This window comes from Symphalangus syndactylus, chromosome 6, assembly GCF_028878055.3.
Source record: "Symphalangus syndactylus isolate Jambi chromosome 6, NHGRI_mSymSyn1-v2.1_pri, whole genome shotgun sequence".
NCBI classification, from domain to species: Eukaryota; Metazoa; Chordata; class Mammalia; order Primates; family Hylobatidae; genus Symphalangus; species Symphalangus syndactylus.
In genome coordinates, this window is record NC_072428.2 from 13,416,762 (window position 1) to 13,434,229 (window position 17,468).

The following is a 17,468-nucleotide window of genomic DNA, read 5'->3' on the forward strand; positions in this document are numbered from 1 at the left end:
GGCATATCAATTCATTGGTCCTTTATACAACCATTTAAATTGATGGCTTTAAAATTAGGTAGGAATAAAGTTTTTAGATATCACCTGTACAGTAGAGTTGAAACATTATGAAATATTTGTATAGAAGACATGCTTATAAAGAAGAATTTCCAAAAGTTGGGAAGAGGGTGCTGATTAAGGAACATTTTTGGGGCCGGGTGTGGTGGCGCATGCCTGTAATCCCATCATTTTTGGAGGCTGAGATGGGAGGATTGCTTGAGCTTGGGTGTTCAAGACCAGCCTTGGCAACATGGTGAAACCCCATCTCTCCAAAAAATACAAAATTCAGCCATACGTGGTGGTGCATGCCTGTAGTCCCAGCTACTAGGAAGGCTGAGGTGGGTGCACTACTTGAGCCTAGGAGGTGGAGGCTGCAGTGAGCTGTGACCATGCCACTGCACTCCAGCCTGGGCAACAGAGCAAGACCCTATCTCAAAAAAAAAAGGTATATTTTTGGGGTACCCACCCTGATCCATTAATTTATCTTTTTATTCTTCTTGTAGCACCATGGTATTTAACAACTAAAATTTTAGTATGATTTTAAAATATCAAAAGACCACTAAAGGAGGTCTTTTTTCTTCAGAAGAATACTACTTAAGTCCCTTGGCTGAAAACAGTAAAAAGGGAATCATGAAAAGTTTCAAAGGAATACGGCTGCATTGCGCTTTCCATTGCCCACTTTATCACATCTGTTCCCACTGTACCAGCACCTGGTACACAGTAAGCACTAGATAAATATTTGATGTACTTCTCTGGCAATGTGACCTGTTATATAATATTGAGATTGTAAACTTCTGCTTAAAATCCAGTTGTGAATTTGTTTATTTCAAAAGAAAACAGGCAATACTTTCTTCTCATCCTTAAGAAATCAGTTTTCAGATACCATAAATAAACCTCAACCATTCATGCACATCCCTTCTGAAGGTTTCTTTGGATATAAAACCTATAAACATTTAGACATTAGGTATAAAATCAATGTAACTGTATATTTATTATAACTGAATTTCATGAAACCTAAAATGACAGCAATTATAACATACATCCTGATATCAGAGATGTTAAAATATGAAAAACAAAAGTTGTATCTTCAAAACCATGAACTACAAAGCACCGATGTAACTCCATAAGCTGCATGTGAGAGGTTTGGGGCATGAAAATCAATGTATCTATTTATTCTTATCAAAACCACCTTTGAACTGTCCTCTGGCTTGAATGGTATAAATATTTCTATAAATTAAAGTTGTAAAACAGTGTAATATTAAGCAGTGTGCATGCTGTGATGAGTAGGATAAAATACAAACCAGATGTTTCAGACTGACATAAAAAAGCGGCAGTATATTTTTACAGCTATGTTATTCTTATTTAAATGTAAGTTTCCAAAGAAAACTTAACTGTGTAATTATAAATTTCACTCAAAATTTAAAGAACGCATCAAAATAAAACAAAAGCTTTTTCACTCTCTTGAAATAATGCAAATGCTACTGTAAAAGACAAAACATGACACTTTTTATGCTTTCCCTAGAAAAATACAAATTGTAATCTAAATTTGAGTTACCCTACATAGTATACGGAACTATGAAAACCCCTAAAACCTCACCTCAGAGCTATTGATGGCCAAAGCTTGAAGTAGCAGCTTAGTGGCATCAAGATGAAGGCCGTAATGAATCAAAAGGTTGGCCAAGTTGACAAGAGGAACATCTTGGTATTGAAGTGGAGCTAAATTCAAAGCCCTCTGAAGACAGGCAATAGCAAAAGTGCTATTTCCTACTGCTCTCCAGTATAGTCCAGCTTCATTGAGTATGAGCCAGACAGGAGCATTTGGCTGAAAAATCCAAAAATACTTCAGTTAGTACAAGAATACAGTACTTGTTCTAAATAAGATTTTTAATATGTGCATTTTAACTTCTGGTTATAATTAAGAAGCATTTAAGTTTTAGATGTCTAAAGTAAATGACTCACCTTATTAATAGCATGAAATAAGAAAGACCCAATTTCTTCTTCTGGGATAGTATAGTTATTAATACGGGAAAGCAAAATCTGAAACATCAAAAGGAAGACTGACTCAATTGAAAATAACAGGGAAGACATTTGAAAAGAATTTCTATAGATGGCAGTCTTTTCTTGAGCTCCTCACGAACAGCTAATTTGAACAAATATGTATAATCATATATATGACATAAATTCATTCACATACCAACAGGTGTTGACCTGCACACATGTATGTAATAGTTTAACTAAAAAGTTAAAAAGACATATATACCCCCACACATTAAAGTAACCTACCATACCCCATTAAAGTCAGCCTAAGTGTTCAGAACCCAAGAAGAAATTATTCAAAAGACAACAGCATGCAATATCTGATATAATAAAAATCTACTGTCTTTCCTTGCTGGAAAATACCAGATCCTCAATTATTCTACTTCATGTTTCTGTAGCATTTATATAACTGTAAACAACTCTAAGGCACAGATCATGGTCTGTTTATCTTTGTATTCCTAGCATCCAAAACAATGTCTGGCACATAATGTTTTTTGCCTAAGGAAATGTCTGTTGAATATAAGTAGTAGTAAGTGCCTGTAGTTTTGAAATTAACTTAAAAAAAAAAAAAAGGTGGTTGTGATGGTCTGTGATTGCTAAAAAGGTAATTTTTTTTCATTTTTATCTATGGAATGATATCTAATATGGTAATCTATAGTAATAAAACACTCGTAGTTATATATAATTAATAGGAATTTAGGAAAAGAGCATAATTGAACTTCTAATGTTTGCAGAGTTGTTATCAAATTAATATAAATTCCTAGGGATCTCATATAAGGTCACAGCAGGGTTGATAAGGCCAGAGAAAGAGATTCTTCAAGCTTTCAATTTATATAAACTTCTGGAGGCCTGGAGGATGCAAAGCTAACTTTTAGTGGTTGCAATGGCCTGCAATACACCAACTCCATTAGATAACAGAGAGTTCTGTGCTACTCATCTTTGAAGTGCTCTGAGTTAGAGGAATAGTGTTTAGGTGATCTATGTATAGCAGCCCCGAGGAACTCTCTGGCACTCCTTTAATAGCATGATGGACTTCGCCATCATTTCACCAATTCTTTAACTCTATCCTTCCATTTTATATACTTAAAGCTCAACAGCTACCTTCTATCAATTTTTTTGTTCCATTTAAGAGGCTTCTGAAGTCACCCAGAATGGACGGCAATAAATACCAGCCTAAGTGAGCCTTACTTTTCGTGCATGGTCATCTGGCATTTTGGCTTTCAGATCCATGCGAACCTCTAATTCTTTGACTAAGTAGGACAGAGTGTGGCTTTTTCTGAAGTCAGTTATGGAACAGTCAGGGGTTTGGGCCTCTTCTTCTGTAGAATAATCATCACTGCTGAGTTCGTGGATCCTGGCACAAGAAAAAGGAACAAGATTCATATTTTCAAAGTTTGGGTGACTTCAAGATAAAGACTTAACCTTTCAAGTCCAAGGCTGGTGCTCTCAAAGAACTGCTAGATGACAATCATGCAGAATCAGGTGCTTTGCCAAATCCATCTGCACTTGCCTGAGTCCTTTGTTTTCCGGAGGCAGAAAATAAGTTGGCAATTCCCCACCAACAGGGACTCTAGGGTAGCTTTCTGTACAATCTGCTCTTTTAGGCCATAGAATATGCTGTTTGTCCTGATAAAGAAACAAAATTTCTCATAAATTTCTTTGGATTCAATATTTCAATAGGCTAAATAAACTTTTAAAATGATATACATATACTACAATAATTGAACAAAACCATAATATCTTAAGATTATGGTAGACTCTATAATATTCCTGCTACTGCAGATTATTATTAATCTAAGTCAGTAATTCTACCTGCTTTACCACAGACTGGTTCAGGGTTGGGCGGGTATAAGCCAGTTGAGCCAGTGAGACACAAGAAGAGGCTTGCTTGGGGCTTTTCGGAAAGAGAAGCAAGTCTTAGGCTCTTATGTTACATATGAACAAAAAATCTTGTTGTTCCAGTTGCTGCTGGCTGTCATCTTATGACCATGAAAAAAACCAAGCTTTTGGATGAAACCAATACTGTGGATGGCAGAGTGAAGAAAAAAAAAAAAAAAAAAGAAAAAGAAGAAATGGGTCACTGATGACATCACTGGGCCACTGAATCAACCAAACCTGAAGTTTATCCTATTTCTGGACTTCCTGTAGTAACAGGCACATTTTCTTCGTGTTTAAGTTAACTTGAGGTGGAACTTATGACTTGTACCTGAAAGCATACATAAGCCTATAAAACCTGGCATTGAACACTATTTTTCCCTGAACTAAGGTCTTTTCTTTGCCAATGCCAAAGTTTAACAATTGTTTTATGATTTGTAAAATGTTAATTTTCTCTAAATATAAATAAGATGTACCAGAGGCTTACTAAACTTAAATCTTCAAGCTATCAAACTTTGAGGGATTTATATTAAATATAATTAAATCTAAGTGGCTGTTTAATTCTGTTAAACCCTTGATTAAATTCTGAAAATTTAACAGTGAATAAAAAGCACATAGTCTCTGTCCTCATACCTTGGTATCCGCCTCAGCTAACCTACAATTCTTTCTTAGCTAGTCTAGAAAGACACATGCACTAACTTGTTTATTGTCTGTATCATCTACCAGAATGTAGGCTCCAGAAGAGCAAGGGGGCTTATCTATTATACTGCTAGCATTAGCCTGGCATACAGGTGGGAGTTCAATAAAAGAATGCCAATTAAGCAAAGTATATAAAAACATACACTTGGGTCAAGTTTAGAAACCTGTTAAGGTTGGTAATAATACTCAGAGGATAAAGCTTTAAATTGAAATCAGGGTGTCTATCTGCTCTACTTGATTGGGAAAAACTCAAGGCAGAAATTGCATCTTACTCATTCACTACCTAGCAGAATGGCTTCCATTTAACAGAAATGTACTACACATTTGCTGACCTAATCTCAACAGTCATAGAGGCCATATTAATCAGTGAGGTTGAGGGCCACTGCTTTAATGGATCTTGCCAGTTTGAGAAACTGCTTCGTCATCCTCTATTAACTTACCCTATACGCATCAGAGTCCCTGCCCCAAATCCAGAGAATAGAATGGGCTACGGGAGAAGACTTGACCGAATCACTGATATCACTCTGATTTGATTGAACATCAAAGTTCACAGACATCATACTGGAGGTTGATGAATCCTCACCAAACTAGAAAATGAAACAAAAAGTTCAATCAAATTGAAAGTGGAAAAGGAATTGTGACTATAATTTAACTCACACCAGAAAAGCGAGTGAATATTCAAAATTAGTAGAAAATCAGAAAGTAGCTCAGTAATAAAGCAATTGGATCTTTTAATTTTAAGAGCTACGCCCCAATGATATTCTTTCATGGATAATACATAGTTAACAACTTACAATAACTTTGCCATTGGAGTATGAGAAAAATGGCATAGGTCGTTTTCCTGTCCCTTTGCTTCATTTTTATGATTTAGTATCTTTAGGTTAATAATTAGCTAATTGAGAAATCTGGTTCATTATTCCCCTTTCCTTCCTACACTAAAATGCTCACCACTCTAAAATCAGTGTGCCATGTGTGGGTAGAGGCGAGGGAACTTAAGAAAGTATTCTTAAGGGTTCTATAACTATCACTTAAGGATTACAGTCTGTTGTGCAATCAATTACAAAGAAAAGTTTTGGGGGTGAAAGGGTAACCTAGAAGATGAGAGAACACAAACATATACAGCCTTCCTTCAAAGCAAGGTGGAACAATGTTGGATATACTTACAAAGATGCTTGTGTATTTCTGAAACCTTGCTAGATAATGAGAATGGGACTGGGGATGGGATGGGGTAGGAAAGACATAAGAAAAAGGAATGAATATGATGAATTTGTAGCTGTAGGTCTTTATGAATAGGAATGGATTCTTTCACTATATAGTGGTGATACAATTTTATGAATATAGACTATTGGAAGCTACACTCCTTCAAATGATCTGTCTTGAGACCATCAAAAAGTCCAAAAGGTACATTGGGTTTCAATCTATTTCATTTCTAAACATCCCCCTTCTTCCCTTTAAAATGCTTGGTTTTAAGATAAAGAGCTATAATCCCAGAGGGTATGAATCTGGTCTTCTTTATTTTTTCCCTTGGAAACCAAACATGAGATATTGCTGGGAGCTAGTTTACAATACTCATAGGAAGCTTTTGGTCCCTATCACTATTTCCCCTTTTAAATGGCTTCTTAATTTTTGTCTCTTATTTTTTCCCAAGGCAGTCTGGATTTTTCCAGATTAAAGAGTTCTAAGTTTTTGTGGTTTGTCCTCCTATAGATGCTCTCCTAATCTCTTAGTTATCTTAATTAGTTATTGCTGGAAATTTCTATATCTACAATTAGACATGATGAGTTTTCTCTAAGATAGAATAAATGTTGTTTTATTTCTAATACAGGTTGAGTATCAGTTTTCTGAAATGCTTGATCAGGAGTATTTCAGATTTGAGATTTTTTTGGATTTTGGAATATTTTATTACACTTACCTGTTAAGCATCCCAATCAAAAAATGTGAAATACAAAATGCTCCAATGAACACTTCTTTTGAGCATGATGTCAGTGCTCAAAAAGTTTCAGTGTTTGAATCTTTTCTTTTTATACTCAGAATTCTGGCTGTACTTGCTGTATCACTTATTCAACATCAATTATATACTATTTGGTATCATTATATGTGTTAGTTCCTCCCAACTAGATAGATTAGGATTGTACACATGTATGTGTGTGTGTACATATATGTGTATATATAGCGACAGACAGTGAGAGAAAGTACACACCTAGCAGTGTGCTTAATAAAGATTTTCTGTTGATAATGAGCATTTTGTTGGTGGTATTGGTTGAGGCAATATAATTGGACTGATTACTTCAGGAAACAAATAGCATGGTTGCTCTCAAATTTTAAATAGGTCTTACTCTCATAGGGAAAGTGGGGAGATGAAAGCTTTGAGTTCAATAATAATAATAGCCCAATTCTAGCTCCCATGGTAAAGGAGAAAAGAATCAAATGCATGTGCATATAAATATTTAGATGGTACTTTGGGAAATAGAAAGCATCCACGGAGTTACTGAGTACTCCCTATAAAATCTGACTTCATGAACATAACAACATAACAGATAATCAAAATCTCTCTCTTGCTCTTTTTTTTTTTTTGAGACACAGTCTTGCTCTGTTGCCCAGGCTGGAGTGCAATGGCATGATCTGGGTTCACTACAGCTTTGACCTCCAGAGCTCAGATGATTCTCTCCCGCCACAGCCTCCCGAGTAGCTGGGACTACAGGTGCATGCCACCATGCCTGGCCAATTTATATATGTTTTTGTAGAGATGGGGTTTCACCATGTTACCCAGGCTGGTCTTGAACTCCTGGGCTCGTGATCCATCTGCCTCTGCCTGCCTAAGTGCTGAGATTACAGGCGTAAGCCACTGTGCCCAGCCTCAAAATCTTAAAGATCTAAATGATAATCACAAATTTTAGAGATCAAATATACAAAGAATCAAGGGGAAAAACAAAAGTTTTAAAAAATCTTTATAAAGCAAACGTTTATAAGAATTAGATTGGACCAAGAAAAAGACCTGAACATAGTCCACATTTTCAAAGATATCTCCACGATGATAGCGTACAGGCTGGTCCCACTGGCAATGTAAACTATGCTGCTGGTTGACCAGTCGGCATATCTGATGATTTCCTGGAATAAGAAAGGAAATTACACAAATGATGAGCAAGGTCAACAATGCCAATGTGATTTTCTTAGACTAAGTCATTTAGTATCAACCCTGTATCCCTCAGAGCCTAGCAGCCTACTTATTATAGGACGTACTTATATAGAGAAATATTCATTAATGGTTAATCAAATTAAATCATTCTAAGAAGTCCCGGTTTTTCCGCCTATAAAAACAAAGGGACTCCACTAGATGATTACTGAGGTATCTTTCAGCAATTGTAGTCTAGGATTGTAAAATCTATTGATCACATCGTTTTAAGAGACTTTGGCCATCTTTCTGGAGAGAATTTGCTTTACATACTTCATAATTTTGTTTCAAATGCATATATAAGAGCTCTGGTTGCATTTCAATATACTGGGCAGTAAGTAATTCCAAAGACTGAGCATACTCTTTACACTCATAATAGCAAAGAAAACTTGTTAAGGGAATTGTAAAATAAACTATAAATGGTCACAGCTAAGTGCCAAAGGTTAAGAGGCTTTCTTGACCAACATACTTATTAAGGGAGAAGGGTATAATTAAGAGATCCTATTAATTTATTCTCTGGTATTGAGTTGTCAGATCTGCTCCCTTGTCACTAGAAACAAAACATTTTAGATACAACCAAATCATTGTTCTCATGCCAACCCAAGTTCCTATAAACCAGTGGTTCTATTTTTATGGATCACAGATGCTTAAGAGATTTTAATAAAAGCTATATACCCTCTTCCCAGAAAAATAAAATTGGACACATACAGAATTCTACATATAATTTTGGAGAGGATTTCAGAACCCCCCCGAAACTAATCCATCGACCCAGGTTAAGAATTCCAGTCTAAAATTTTACTTCTAAAATACCATTTTTAAGACAGCAAGAAAAAAAGGAGTATGGATGGGTTGTTTGTAGGGTGGGTCTGGCTTGTATTCACTTAGTGTAAGGCCTTGTTACCCATAGTGCACAGTTTTTAGACCCGTGGCAACAGGCATCACCTGGGAGCTTATTAGGAAGGCAGACACTCAGGCCTCAATTCAGACCTACTGAATCATAATCTGCATTTCAACAAGATCTCCAGGAGACTGATATGCATATTAAAGTAGGAAAAAAAACTGATGTTGAACACAGAAGGCAAATAACTGTTAAGACTTCTAGGATCTACAAGACTTGTTTTTTATTTCAAAATGTAAATTTGAAAAAAGCAAGGCAGACCAAACCAGCTCCCCAGGCCTCCTGGTATACCCACAGTGATGAATCATGCTTTCAAGATGTAGGGAAGTCATAAACACAACTTCACACTGCTTTAAGGCTACAAGAAAGTTATGATAGTAAAGCATGCTAGAAGTGAATTTCCTAACCTGTCTTCAATTACTTGGAGTCACTACTTACCTAATTGTGCCTCTTTTGCCATCTGAGTCTCATGAATGATATTTCTTAAGATTTGCTCCTCCTGAATCAGTTTATGTTTTTCTAGGATTTCCTGCTGCCTCAGGTAGTGGTCATGCTGCTTTTGATACTCTTTTAACTCATTCAGTGTTCGCTGGAGAGATCTTAACATTTTTTAATACCAGGAAAAAGTTAGAGCTATAAAATCATAAATTTTAAAACCACTTAAACGCATAGATTTTTCTGGTTCTCAGCAACAATTACTGTGTGTTTTCCTTTTATTTAACATACAACCCTGTACCACCAGTTCAAGAATAATAGGGCAAAACGATAAATGTGAAATTCTTCCTTTAAATACAACTTTTTAAAAAAAGAAATGGGGTCTTGCTCTGTTGTCATGGCTGGATGGAGAGGCCTGATTGTAGCTCACTGCAGCCTTGTACTCTTGGGCTCAACTCCCGGGCTCAAGGGGTCCTCTTGCCTCAGCCTCCTGAGGAGTAGCTGGGACTACAGGCACACGCCACCATGCCTGGCTAATTTAGTTTTAGAAACTGGGTCTTGCTATGTTGCCCAGGTTAGATTTGAACTCCTGGCATCAAGTGATTCCTCCCCTCCACCCTGCCTCAGTCTCCAGAATAACTGGGATTACAGGCATCAGCCATGACACCTGGCAATACAACTATCATGACATCAAATGGTATGCTGCATTTTTCAGGTGCCATAAAAAAAATACATGACAATATACAAGTTTATGTATTTAACAACTCTATTTCTCTCTACAAAATTTGTATTAGTTCCATCAACATTCAAAGTCTTTCTAGAATCCTTTCCTCCTTTTCACTCTTTCCCTAGATTCTGCTTAAAGACAAAGTTAAGAGTTAGGGGTCACAGTACTTTGCTTTCATACTCTAGCTTATTGGTTACAGGCCAGGAAAAACTACAGAAACTATGCTTCGAAAGGAATCTGCTTCATCACCTGATTTCAGTAAATCAGCTGCCTGATTACATTTAATCAGAAAACCCATACTGCCTATTACGCATTGTAACATATAGAGATTTTAGGAGCTATACAGATTGCGTAAAGATAAAGCCAGCTCAATTATTAAGAGCATGATACTGGAAAAAGCTCAGCCAGGTATAACAGAAACCAGTTATGAATAAGCAAGCTGTCATCCTTTCTACTTCCTACCACATTATGCCTTAAAAAGACTGGAAAATAAGTAAATACAAAAGTTTAGTGAGTTCTAAATCTCTGTTTAATTCTCTACTAACCAAAGTAAACTCAAATATTACAGCTAATTCTGAGATATGAAAAATTCACTTCTGAGTCAACGTGAAGTTTCTTAAGTAGCCCTACTGATTGAAGGAAATGTTTTTTAACTTATTATACCTCAAGGATCAAATACAACAGAATTCCACTGCTGTACAACCTAACACACAATCATGATTAAAACGTGGGCCAAATAATGTCTCTCAATGCCATTTAACTACCTTAACAATAGCCCAACCCTAGGAGCCACACCTCTCTCCAAGAGGAGAAAGATCAACTATTGCACATGTAAGTGATTTTACTCAAACTCAGTATATTCTGCGGAAATAAAAATGTAGTCAACAAAGTTACTAAGTATCCCAGTCTCCCCACCCCAACTGACTTCATAAAAGTAATCAATGGTCAAAATTATAAAGATTTAAATGACAGCTTTTACTACAAATATTCTCTAGTTGCAGGAATCCATACAATTAAAGATATTCCTCTACACAACCACTGAATTGTGCTATACCACCAGGACTTACAGAAAAAGGACAGGACTTGCAGTAGTGAAGAGGTTTCTTTCTTAATTCCAATTACCAAATTAACACTGATATCCTCTACACAGATTTAACCTAATGTTCGATAGTGCTAGTGCTTGAGTGAAATTTTTCCTCTCAATTACCTATGTTGAGCCTCCAATTTCTGCTCCAGTTTTTGCTGACATAGGACAGCATGCTTCCTCTTTATAGCTTGCTCAAACCCAGGTCTGGCCTGCAAAGCGTGGTCATAACAGAGCACTGAGTGGTTATATTCCCCAAGCATCTGAAGAGACAAAAACAAACACACACACACACACACACACACGGGAAAAAAAATGTTAGCCATGGCCTGGTTGCATCTGTCCAAATCCTCTAATGATTTGAATTCACACCTACATATTACTCTACAGTGACCATTATTTCGATCAGTGACCAGATCCCTACAATATTAAGACATACTATAGGATGGTTTAGTTGGAAGGTATTGCTAACCTTAAAAGGTGTACCCTGTAGAAGTTTAAAATTCCAATTTAATTATTATTATTTTTTTTTTTTTTGGCAAGAGGCTAGAATAATTACATTACTGTGTTGAGGATTTTTCTTCCTCCTAATTTCATTTCCATTGTTCAGAACAAAAAAGGAATGGAAAAAAGTAATGTTCTACTGAGAGGGGAGGAAAAAAAAAAAAAAGAAAGTGGCAACTAGCATGACTCATGAAACATGAAACAAAGAGTAGTACTTACTGCATATATATTCCCCAAAGTGTAATAGCTGGTGAAGAAGTCACTGTCATCCAGAGCTGCATGGACCACCACAGCAGCATCAGCAGAGAAGTGTGCTCTGTGTAGAACGTTTGCCAGGTTGACCAGGGCAATGTCTTTATTGTGCCTAAGGAAAGCAGCACATATTCCATGATTATGTAGAACCACGTGACAAGGAAAAATGACATTCAAAGTTACTTGTGCTTAGGAAACTAAGATATAGATGGAGAAAATAAGATAATCATAGTGTTTCATTTTTAAATTATTGATGGTTCTTAATCTGATAGCTACAAATTTTGTCACTAAAATAAGGTATTGCAGACACTGTATGACTTTACAATTTATTTAGGGCTTATATTTGCTTTAAGAAAAGTTAAACTTAGTTTATGATAATTCCATTCAAGTATCATGTGAATCACAGGGCATCTACATATTTTTTCCTTAATGGAAATGGAAAGTATATTACACAATTATCACTTTGAACTTTTTGACATCTGTGATTTTTTTTTTTTTTTGTGGTGGGACTTATTTCTTTGAACAGGGATGGAGAAAAGTATATAATGCAATGTTGCTTCTTAGTGCTTTCTTATGTATTGTTTCTTTAACAGTCCTGAGGATTGTAGAAAATCAGGTCCAGAAGAGGAGGAATCTTACCTGGAAGAGAAGTGAAGTGCTCGCATGGCACATTCTACTACCTGATATGGCTCATTCTTAATTCTCCAGTAAAATGAAGCCATGTTATACAGTACCCATGAGGAAGTGTTCTAGAGATTAAAAAAGTAAAATTACAAACACAACTCAAGACAGTTTAACTTAGAATACTCAAAATGAGCACCTTTAATATTCTGGCTCTTCTGAAATTCAAGATGAAGAAGAGCCAGACTGAATGACAAGCAATGATAAAGAATAGGACACAGTGCAAAGAAACTGTACCTGTCGAAAGAGCACTCTAATCATCAGCTCAGCACGTGCATTAGGGTGTGATCTTCATATAGAGACCATCCAACTCCAGCTTATTCCAAGAGGGAAATAAGAAAAATCCCAGCAACTGACCACAACTTGTTGAGCTCTATTTCAGGACTTCCGAAGTTAAGTCAGAAGACCTCATCTACTTAGAAATAGCTCTAACATGAAATTCCTGAAATGAACATTTTAGAATTTTTTCTATTTATGTAATATCTGAGTGAAGGCACAAACAGGCTTACTCTAAACATAAAGACAAAAAAAAAGAGGAAAAAGGGCCAAAAGCATGAACAAACAGCTAAGAAGTATGTAAAATGTGTAACTTCACAAAGAAATAGAAATTTAAAAGATACAAGTTTTCCTTTTACAAAGTGGCAAAGACTAAAAAGAATGCCAATACTTACTGAATATTATTAACTTTAGATATTAAACTATAGAAATGCTAAGTGACTATAGCATTTCTGGGGGACAATTTGACATGTGTGTAAAAAGCTTTAAAAATGTAATGTATATTACATTAACATACATATTAATGTATATTACATTTACTCTTTGACTCCCACAATTCTACTATTAAAAATGTATACTATGGGGAATAATTAAGTTTTAACTATAAGCTGTGTAAAAATCAAACTCCAAAGGAATATATTACAAACCAGTTTTGAAATTATTAATTTTACTTTCTTTTATAGATTTTCAGTCTGAATCTTTCACAAGGACCAATTATTTTTAAGTTATTTTAATGTAGTTAAAAATAGTTTAAATTTAGTTAAATGTAGTTTTTTAAGACTACAGTAAGTACAATCCTGCATTATTCATCCTTAAGTATTCTATCTTCAAGGAAAGTATGTGATTTTTGAGTGATGCAATTACAGATTTCAGCACTATGAGCAGATCAACTATGAACTTCTACTTGAAGCTGGTTAAAGGACAGTACATTCTTCACAACTGACTTGTGGCCGAGGTTTCAGTTTTCTTTTTGATGGCCTTTTGAGAAAGTTGTTTTTCAAATCAACAAATGCTTTGATTTTGATTTTCGTCTTTTATTTTCACATTATAGTGTAAACTGGGACAAAAAGTTCAATTAAAAGTTCTACATGAGGCCGGGCACGGTGGCTCATGCCTGTAATCCCAGCACTTTGGGAGGCCTAGGCAGGCAGATCACGAGGTCAGGAGATCGAGACTATCCTGGCTAAAATGGTGAAACCCCATCTCCACTAAAAATACAAAAAATTAGCCGGGCGTGGTGGCAGGTGCCTGTAGTCCCAGCTACTTGGGAGGCTGAGGCAGCAGAACAGTCTGAACTCGGGAGACGGAGCTTGCAGTGAACTGAGATTGTGCCACTGCACTCCAGCCTGGGCGACAGAGTGAGACTCCATCTCAAAAAAAAAAAAAAAAAAAAAGTTCTACATGAACTACTGAAAAGATCATGATAAGTTAAATATATATCATAGCATACTGGAGGTAAGATAAAAATATATATTTAAAGAAATATCTTTCTGTAGTTCTCATAAACTCTCCCCCAAATCTATAAATGTTCTAATGTTACTGTGAATTACTCCCTCCTTCCTTTGGCCACTTTCTGCCATTGACTCTTACAGGACACCACATTCTGCAGGATACCCTTTCTGGTCTTTTTTGCTGGCTTTCCCCCTCTGCTTGATAACTACATGTGGGAGGTGCCCAGGAGTCAGACTGGCTTCTTCTCAAACTTCACTCTTCCCCAGATGCATGGCTTCAGATATTCATTATTTAATAATTAATCTCTATGTGCCCAACTCTTAACTTTCCCTGAAATTCCAAACTCACACAGGTATTTCAAATTTAACATGGCCCAAACAGAACTCTTATTTTCTCTTCTCCCACCCCAACCCTCTCCTCCTTCAAGTTGTTCAAGTCAAAAATTTAAGTTTTCCTTGATTCCTCTTTTGCCCTCAATCCCCACATCTAACTCATCAGCTTCTAAACTCCTAAATATCTCCTGAATAGTTCAAGTCCTCTCATTTCCACTACTAACAATTGCTAGTCCAAACCACCTTCATCTCTCTCTTGAACTACTCCAACAGCTTTCTAACAGGTCTATTTCCAGTTGTGGCCCCTTCAATAACTTCTTCATATAGTAATCAAAGTGATCTTTTAAACTATTAATTGCAATACATTGCTTCTCTGCTCCAACTTCTCAGCACACTTGGAATAAAATCCAAAATCCTTACCCTGGATTTCAGACCCTTACATAATCTGGCACTGGCCTACTTCTCTGGCTTCATTCCTTATCATCCTTCCTCTTGCTCACCAAGCTCCAGCAATATTGGCCTGAATTTGGCTGCATGCCACCTGTTATGGACTGAAAGTCTATGTCTCCTCAAAGTTCATATGTTCAAGTGTTATCAGGCCTGTGAGGAGTGGATAAAGGCTAAATGAGGTCATAAGGATTGGGGCCCAAATTTGGTTTCTTCCTATAAGTGTCCTTATAAGAAGTGGAAGAGACAGATCTCTCTCTGTCTTCAAGCATGCACACAGAGGAGGCCATGTGAGGACACGGAGAGAAGGCAGCCATATGCAAGGCAGGAAGAGAGCCCTCACCAGGAACCAAATCACTGGGACCTTGATCTTAGACTTCCCGGCCTCCAGACTATGAGAAATAAATTTAAGCCACCTAGTATGTGGTATGAACAAATATATTTGGTCTTTGTCCCTAGTTCCTGACACACAAACCTAAAACTTGAAGAATCAATCACAGGAGTAATGTGTGTCTTTCATATGCTAATGGGATGACTAGAGGCAGGTGGCCCCCAGATAGCTTCAGGACAGATGCTGGTCACAGAAAAGCCAAGGCATGATCAGAGGGTTAGATCTTTCAGAATCCCATCCTCCCGCTATCCTTCGGGGAGGGGAGAGGGAGTAGAGATTGAGTTCATCACTCGTGGCCAATACTTTAGTCAATCATGCTTACATAGTGAAACCTCCATAGAAACAACAGAGTTTTGAGAGCTTCTGGGTTGGTGAACACATTGAGATTCTAGGAGGGTGGTGTTCTGGAGAGGACATGGAAGCTCTGTGCAGCCCTTCCCCCTATTCCCTGGCTTATGCCTTTGGCTGCTCCTGAATTGCATCCTTTACAATAAACCAATAATAGTAGGTAAAGTGCTTTCCTGACTTCTGTGAGCTGTTCTAACTTGGGGAGGCAGCTGTGGGAACACCCTGACTTTATAGCTGATTTGTCTGGTGGCCTTGACTTGCGACTGGCATCTGAAGTGCAGGTAGCCTTGTGGGACAGAGTCCTTGACCTGTGGGGTCTGTGCTAACTCCAGGTAGTTAGTGTCAGAATTGTATTGAGTTGTAGAACATCTAGTTGATGTCGGGGGAACTGGAGAATTAGTCGTGTGAGAAAAAACTCCATACATTTGGTGTCAGAAATGTTTTGAGCAGAAACGGTCCAAAGTGGTACCTTGTTATGGAAGCCTGAGCAGACAAATACAACCACCTAACCTCGATCAGGATTCAGAGCCTTTGCTGTGGCCTAGAATGCTCTTCCGTGGTCTTTGAATTTTGGTTTCTTCTTATGATTCAGGTGTCAGCTTAAATTTCACCTTTCCGGAGAGGATAACCCCAACTGCTAGATGTAAAGTAGCCACCCAGTTACTTTCTGTTTTAATTTTCTATAGAACACTTACCACTATGGTCTACTCTCAACTAACCATTCTCTGAAGGACACTGTAAAATCCTGGGCCAGTTTTCTCTTATTACTCATCAAGTTCTGGGAACGTAAAAGTTTTACATTACCTTCAGAAAAATAAGATGAAGATGGTAACACAGCTACAGAAATAACCATATAAAGCATTTCAAAGTCAAGTTATTATCGGACTTTTATCTGTAAATTCCTCTGAATATACAGAGCTATGTATTTGAATAAACTGTATACAAAGGTGGCAATTATACAACTTATTTTACACCACTATAATACTGCTTAGAAACTAAACTGCATTTTATGATACTTTAGGCACAAACAACACAAAAACATTTTCTAAATGCCCAGGTTAATCCTGAATGATACATTTAAATTCTTGGGTCCTGTTACGTAATTCCCTATTTCATTTTTTTTTAAAGTAGATATCCCCTTAAAAGAAAATTACAGAAGATTTTGTTGCTGGTGGTGATTCTTTTTCTGTCTCAGAAAACAGTAATAATATATGTATTGTGTATAGATATATTAACGACACTAGAACATTAACTTTCTTACACAATGTATATAATCCAGCCTATAAACCCTGTTGCTTATGTCAGTTTATATTTCGTTTTTCATCAATTAGTTTAGATAAAACTTTCCAGCATCTCTTCCTGGGAAAGGAGACTAGTCTACCCATATTTCTCCCCAGCACTGAACTATGCAATTTGCATCAATGTAAATGTAATTTTAAATCGTCTTCTAGATAAAAACAAATTAGTCAGGTATTTTCCAAGATAAAAATATCTTCTGTTTACACAGAGCCCGCTGGCTCTTTAAGTGACTGATGACTTACCTTCTGTAGGCCTTCATGAACGAGGTGACCTATGTCATCTATACTCCTTCCTAACCGTTTAGATAAATATGTGAAGATTGGGTCTTCTTTAGGTAGTAGAGGTGCAGAAAGATTAACTCTCTCTTGTACACCCTGAAGAGAAGAAAAAGATTCAAAAGACATATCAAAGGATATAAAAGATGACAAATAATTCAGTATCTTGTAGTATTTATTTTGAAATACTAATATTTTGGAATTTTAAGAAATAAGAGATGTCTATAAAATTATAAAGCTGTTCG

General features: G+C 36.6%; 1 protein-coding gene across 10 annotated transcripts in view; it reads right to left on the reverse strand.

The window, feature by feature from the left end:
• The window catches only part of TTC17 (tetratricopeptide repeat domain 17), a 125,935-nt gene that overhangs the window by 74,431 nt on the left and 34,036 nt on the right, over positions 1-17,468 (reverse strand). For 6 of the 10 annotated variants that reach the window (XM_055281866.1, XM_055281865.1, XM_055281864.1 and 3 more), the window contains 11 exons: positions 17,191-17,322; positions 12,362-12,471; positions 11,690-11,834; positions 11,090-11,229; positions 9,159-9,319; positions 7,646-7,758; positions 5,091-5,237; positions 3,587-3,702; positions 3,265-3,430; positions 1,999-2,076; positions 1,637-1,861 (listed from right to left, as the gene is read on the reverse strand). In XM_055281866.1, the coding sequence (XP_055137841.1) occupies positions 1,637-1,861; positions 1,999-2,076; positions 3,265-3,430; positions 3,587-3,702; positions 5,091-5,237; positions 7,646-7,758; positions 9,159-9,319; positions 11,090-11,229; positions 11,690-11,834; positions 12,362-12,471; positions 17,191-17,322 (1,533 nt within the window). Of the gene's footprint in view, positions 1-1,636; positions 1,862-1,998; positions 2,077-3,264; positions 3,431-3,586; positions 3,703-5,090; positions 5,238-7,645; positions 7,759-9,158; positions 9,320-11,089; positions 11,230-11,689; positions 11,835-12,361; positions 12,472-12,640; positions 12,821-16,344; positions 16,450-17,190; positions 17,323-17,468 lie in introns of those variants that run through there. The other 4 variants (XM_055281870.2, XM_055281868.2, XM_055281867.1 and 1 more) reach the window with 4 other exon arrangements.